The sequence below is a fragment of the Otolemur garnettii genome, unplaced genomic scaffold (assembly GCF_000181295.1).
Source record: "Otolemur garnettii isolate 467f Iridium unplaced genomic scaffold, OtoGar3 scaffold00260, whole genome shotgun sequence".
Lineage (NCBI taxonomy): Eukaryota > Metazoa > Chordata > Mammalia > Primates > Galagidae > Otolemur > Otolemur garnettii.
Window position 1 is genome coordinate 38,231 of NW_003852655.1, and position 5,580 is coordinate 43,810.

Genomic DNA, 5,580 nt, shown 5'->3' on the forward strand with positions numbered 1-5,580 from the left:
AAAAAAAAATATATATATATACTGGGTGGCACCTGTGGCTAAGTGGTAGGGTGTCAGCCCCATATACCAAGGGTGATGGGTTCAAACCTGGTCTCAGCCAAACTGCAACAAAAAAATAGTCGGGCGTTGGGGTGGGTACCTGTAGTCCCAGCTACTTGGGAGGCTGAGGCAAGAGAATCTCCCAAGCCCAGGAGATGGAGGTTGCTATCAGCTGTGTGACACCACAGCACTCTACCAAGGGCAATAAAGTGAAACTGCCTCTACAAAAAAAATTTAAAAATAAAATTAAAAAAATTAATATAAATATAGATATATTTGTGTGTGTGTGTGCTCTCTATGGAAGAGATGTCTCTACGTCTCCTCCACAGAGCACACAGAGTAACTGTCTATACCCAAACACACATACATACACAAATGGATATTCATCCTAAAGCATTTTAATATAAAAATTGTATACTATTTATTTTTATCACCCACCAATAAGAAACTGCTTAAATAAATTTTGTTACAAATCCACAAACCCTTAATTTAACATTATTGCAGCCTGACATGTTTCAGAATTCAGAATTCTTCATATTTAGAAAAGGTCATGTGGTTTATATACCATGTATAGGATTGTACCACAGGAGTTTTGAGACCTGAAGTAGCACTCCATACCCAAACACATCAATCTCTCTTCCACAGAGCACACAGAGTAACCCTTCATACCTGCACACATCAATGTACCTTCCACAGAGTAAACCTCCATATCTGAACACATCAATGTCTCTTCCACAGGTTACACAAAGTAATTCTCCGTACCAAACACAACCATGTCTCTTCCACAGAGCACAAAGAGTAACTCTGTGCATGACACTAGGTCATTAATTCATTCTCATACTGTGCTTATAGAAAAGGACCCCTCAGGTAGGACCTTGTATCCATACAAAGGAGGCTACTGGTCTTAGCAAGGCAGCAGCCAGCCAGGTATGCAGCTCACATCTGTCATCCCAGCACTCTGGAAGGCGAGGTGGTAGGATTGCTTTAGCCCAGGAGTTTTGAGACCAACCTGAGCAACACAGCAAGACCCTGTCTCTATAACAAATAAAAAACTTAGCTGGGTCTCCTGGTACATACCTATAGTCCCAGCTGCTTAGAGGGATAAGGCAGGAAGATACCAAGCCCAGGAGTTCAAGGCTACAATGAGCTATGATGATGCCACTGCACTCCAGACGGGATGACAGAGCAAGATGCAAGTTTCTAAAACAAACAAACAACAGATTTCCATGTGCTCACACTGTTTATATGAAAACAGCAAGTTAATGAATAGGATGTATGGGTGTATCCAAACTAGTGGTTAAAAATCACCATCTGTACGTGTATATTTATACAAAAAAGAAACATGAGTGGACACAGAAAAAAATGCTACCAGTTTTGGGTGGGATTACAGTTCATTCTTTGTTTACTTTCCTTATGATGTATGAATCTTTTAAAACAAGCATATGATACACTATTATAATCACAAAAAAAAATACTATTTTCATTTCACTCCAAAAATAAAGATGGCTGATGGTGCCAGTGTCCAAATCAGAAGCCCACATGGTCACTTGGGCTTAGCATTGCACACTGCTGACAAACATAGCCCCAGCACTGACACCCTCCCACCCCCATGACTGCTCCTGTGTCCACCTCTCTATTCTGGGCCCAGACTATGTATCCCATATATGTTACACCCTGTGCACTTCCATCTGCTGACTCCAGGGACCCAGCTCCTACCTCTGGTCCCTCCTGGACTCCAGACTCGTGCATCCACCTGCCCACTCAACACCTCCATGCAGAAGCTGATCATTTCTCAAACCTGTGTGACTGAGGCTAAGTTCCTAAGCTGCTCCTAAAACTGCCCTCTCAGCTTCCTGATCTTAGGATATGGTGGCTCTGTCCACCCTACTGCTCAGGCCACAGCCCTGGAGTCCTCTTGCAGGCTCCACAGCCTCCCACATACATACCACATCAGCTCCATGTTCACTCACAACATCTGGCAGTCCTCAGCTCTGCTGGCCTCACCTTGCACCTGCTCTGCCAACTGTTCACCACCCGCAAGGCCCTGATGGGTCTGCAGTTCCCACTCTTGTCCCCGTGGTGGTTTCACAACCCAGGACCCAGAGGAACCCTCTCAACAGGAAGCCAGCCTTCTCCACTTCTATGCCCAGTCCTTGGTGCCATCACCACTTCGCTGGTGCCTTGTCTCCTGCAAGACACACCCTCACTTCTGTCAAGCTTTAGTTCCACTGACAGCTTCCTGACAAGGAAGCAGAACCACAAAGTTGATGTTACAGCCACCTCCCAACACCCTCCCCTTTCTATACTAATTGTTTTGTTTTGAGACAGGGTCTCACTTTGTCGACCTTGGTAGAATGCCACGGCATCAGAGCTCACAGCAACCTCAGTCTTGGGCTTAAGCGATTCTCTTGTGAATCACTGAGCCTCCCAAGTAGCTGGGACTACAGGCACCTGCCACAACACCCAGATTTATTTATTTTTTTTTAGAGACGAGGTCTCACTCTGTCTCAGTCTGGTCTGGATCTCCTGAGCTCAGGGCAATCCACCCACCTCGGCCTCCCAGAGTACTAGATTATAGGCAAGAGCCACCACACCCAGCCTCTATCCTACTTGTTAATTTTCCCCAGAATATAGACCAGCTCATAATGAACTATACAGCTTCTGACATGTGTATCTGCCTTTGTCTGTCCAGAACACTGGCACAGGGCCCAGCACACCCTGGGCAGCAGCAGTGATAAACTAAACAGATATACTGCTCTGGGCCCCCCCACCCTTGGCCCCTCTGAGCACAGGCCCTAGGTACCAACATTCAGAGGCCAGCTCAGCTCATGGCCTCTTTTCCAGCTCTCATCACAACTTTTTTTTTTAAGAGACAGAGTCTTACTTTGTTGCCCATGGTGGAGTGCCGCGATGTCACAGCTCACAGAAATCTCCAGCTGTTGGGCTTAGGCAATTCTCTTGCCTCAGCCTCCTAAGTAGCTGGGACCACAGGCACCCACCACAACACCCGGCTATTTTTTTGTTGCAGTTTGGCCGGGCCGGGTTTGAACCCTCCACCCTCGGTATATGGGGCCAGCGCCCTACTCACTGAGCCACAGGCACTGCCCTCTCATCACATCTTTTATAAATTTCCTGAGTTTCAGACTCAGATGTGGAACAACCTCTTAAATATGGCCAGTGGGTGTCTCCCAGGCACCTAAGATGTGGGCAGAACCACACTCAGCCCACTCTCCTAAACCACTCCACTCAATACTTCCATGCAGAAGCTGATCATTTCTCAAACCTGTGTGACTGAGGCTAAGTTACCAAGCTACCCCTAAACCTGCCCTCTCGACTTCCCCATCTCAGGAGCTGGTGGTTCTTATCAGCCAGTGTCCTGACTCCCTAACCCAAACCAGATGCCTCTTTCTCTCCCCTCTCTAGGATGTCTCCAGGCTGCTAGTCCAGCTCCCTCCTTGCTGTCCCTACAATGGCCCATAGCTCTGCCTCTAGGACTGGCTTCCTGGCCCTGGCTCACTCCAATCCCCACTCCCCAAGGTCCCTCTGACCTCAAGGGTGCTGCTTCATCCCTTGGCCAATCCCTTCACTTGTGTCACAGCTTCCAGCACAGCAAAATAACACAGCATCATTTTCCTGAACTGGCCAGGGAGTCCCAGCACCCTGTCCCTTCCCCTCAAACATGGTGCCCTACCCACACATATAGCACCTCCAAAGCCCAGCGGCCCCCATTGCTTCTCTTGTGCCTGGAGCGGCACTGATGACCTAGCCCTGTGGTGACTCCTATGCACCCACCTCCTCTCCCTGTCCTCCAGCCTCCTCCCCCCAGGCCCACTGACACACCTCCAGGGAGGTCCCAAGGATGAGCAGCAGATCTGCCATGGGGAAATCAACCATATGTAGCAAGAACCTCTGTGGCAGCGGCTCCCCAAAGAACACAATGTCGGGCTTCACAACCCCGGTACAGGCTTGGCAGCGGGGAACCCTGTCCGCCATCACATCGGCCTGGGGAAACACAGCAAATAGGCTCAAGATAGATGTACAACACATTTTAAAAGGAAAAGGCAATAACAACCTTTTTTTTTTTCTTTACTAGACCACCAGGGAACAAGAATTTCTTATTAAGAAAGTTTTAAACATTCACAAAACCTCCCCATGTTACCAGCTTCAGCAACCACCAACAAGCAATTTCAAAGCCACTTGTCTCACTGGCCCTTTAGATTCTGGGAGGGGGTGTTGCAGTCTTTAGAGGCAAATCCTGGGAACAAATGAGTTCTCCCATAAATACTTCAGTAGACATCTAGGGCCACACTAAGTTCTGCACCCGGGGCAGGGCCAGAGACACAAAGGCTCTACAGATGTGCCCAGCAGACCCCTGTCCTCCTTCAGTGCTCTGTAGGCATATGGCCAACAACAGACATGATTCAGTGAGAAAAGTGATATAAAGCCTTTCCTGGTTTGAGCTGAAATGACCATGCATTGTCTTAGCCCCAAGAGGCATTCAGGTCTACTTCAACTCCCTGGCTAGGATGGTTAGAGAAGCAACATCTTGCCAAAGACTACTTCCTACAGGCCAAGGCGAAACAGACGCAAATTATTAATATATCATGCTGGACCTGGATTAATGCCTTGGGCCACATGGAAAAGGAAGAAACATAAGGAGAAAGACAGGAGTTTCTAAGATAAGTCTTTAAAGCTAATGGGATTTGTTTTAGCAGGCAGAATCCAGCAAGAACCAGCAAAAACAATGGACAAAAAGAAACATATCCACCAAAGATTTCAGATATTATCAGATACACATAATAAAACTACATTATGTTTGTATCAAAAGAAAAAAAACTTCGAGTATTTATTAAAGATAGAAAACTATTTTTTAAATGTGGCAGACTTGAAAAGCAACCACATAAAACTCTAAAAATGAAAAGCAGAGTAACCAAAATTAAAACTTGATGGAAGGATTTTAGCCTCTACAACAAAATAGGATGTTCATAAACTGAAAAACAGATCAGAAGAAACCACACAGAGTGCAGCACACTGAGGAGGCGGAGGAGGACAATGAGAAAAGAGAAGGGCCATCAGCAGCAGGGATGGGAGACAGGCTGAGTGTCAGGGGACCACAGGCACACAAAACAGTCTTGAACAAGAAAAACAAAGTTGGAGGACTCACACTGCCTGATCTCAAAACTTACTACACAGCTACAGTAATTTAAACAGTGTGGGACTAGCATAAAGACAAAACAGAGAAAAAAAAAAAAAAAAAAAAAGACAGAACAGAGCCGAGAAATAGACCCTCACATGCACGGTCAATGATTCTGGTAAGGACACCAAGACTGTTCAGTGAGTGGTGGAAAACTGGAAATGCAGATGTAAAACAAAGAAGCTAGGCCCTCACCATCTGCTGTACACAAACATTAACTTAAAATGGATCAAAAACCTAAATGGAGGCCCGGCGCCTATAGCTCAACCGGCTAAGGCGCCAGCCACGTACACCTAAGGTGGCGGGTTCGAATCCCCAGCCCGGACCCGCCAAACAACAATGACGGC

The 5,580-nt window shown here is 46.7% G+C and overlaps 1 protein-coding gene across 3 annotated transcripts in view; it reads right to left on the reverse strand.

Moving 5' to 3' along the window:
• The window catches only part of SIRT3 (sirtuin 3), a 40,575-nt gene that overhangs the window by 6,350 nt on the left and 28,645 nt on the right, over positions 1-5,580 (reverse strand). For 2 of the 3 annotated variants that reach the window (XM_023508605.1, XM_012813338.2), the window contains exon 5: positions 3,880-4,041. The exons of the other annotated variant lie outside the window; for it this stretch is intronic. In XM_023508605.1, the coding sequence (XP_023364373.1) occupies positions 3,880-4,041 (162 nt within the window). The remainder of the gene's footprint in view (positions 1-3,879; positions 4,042-5,580) is intronic. 3 annotated transcript variants of the gene reach the window in all.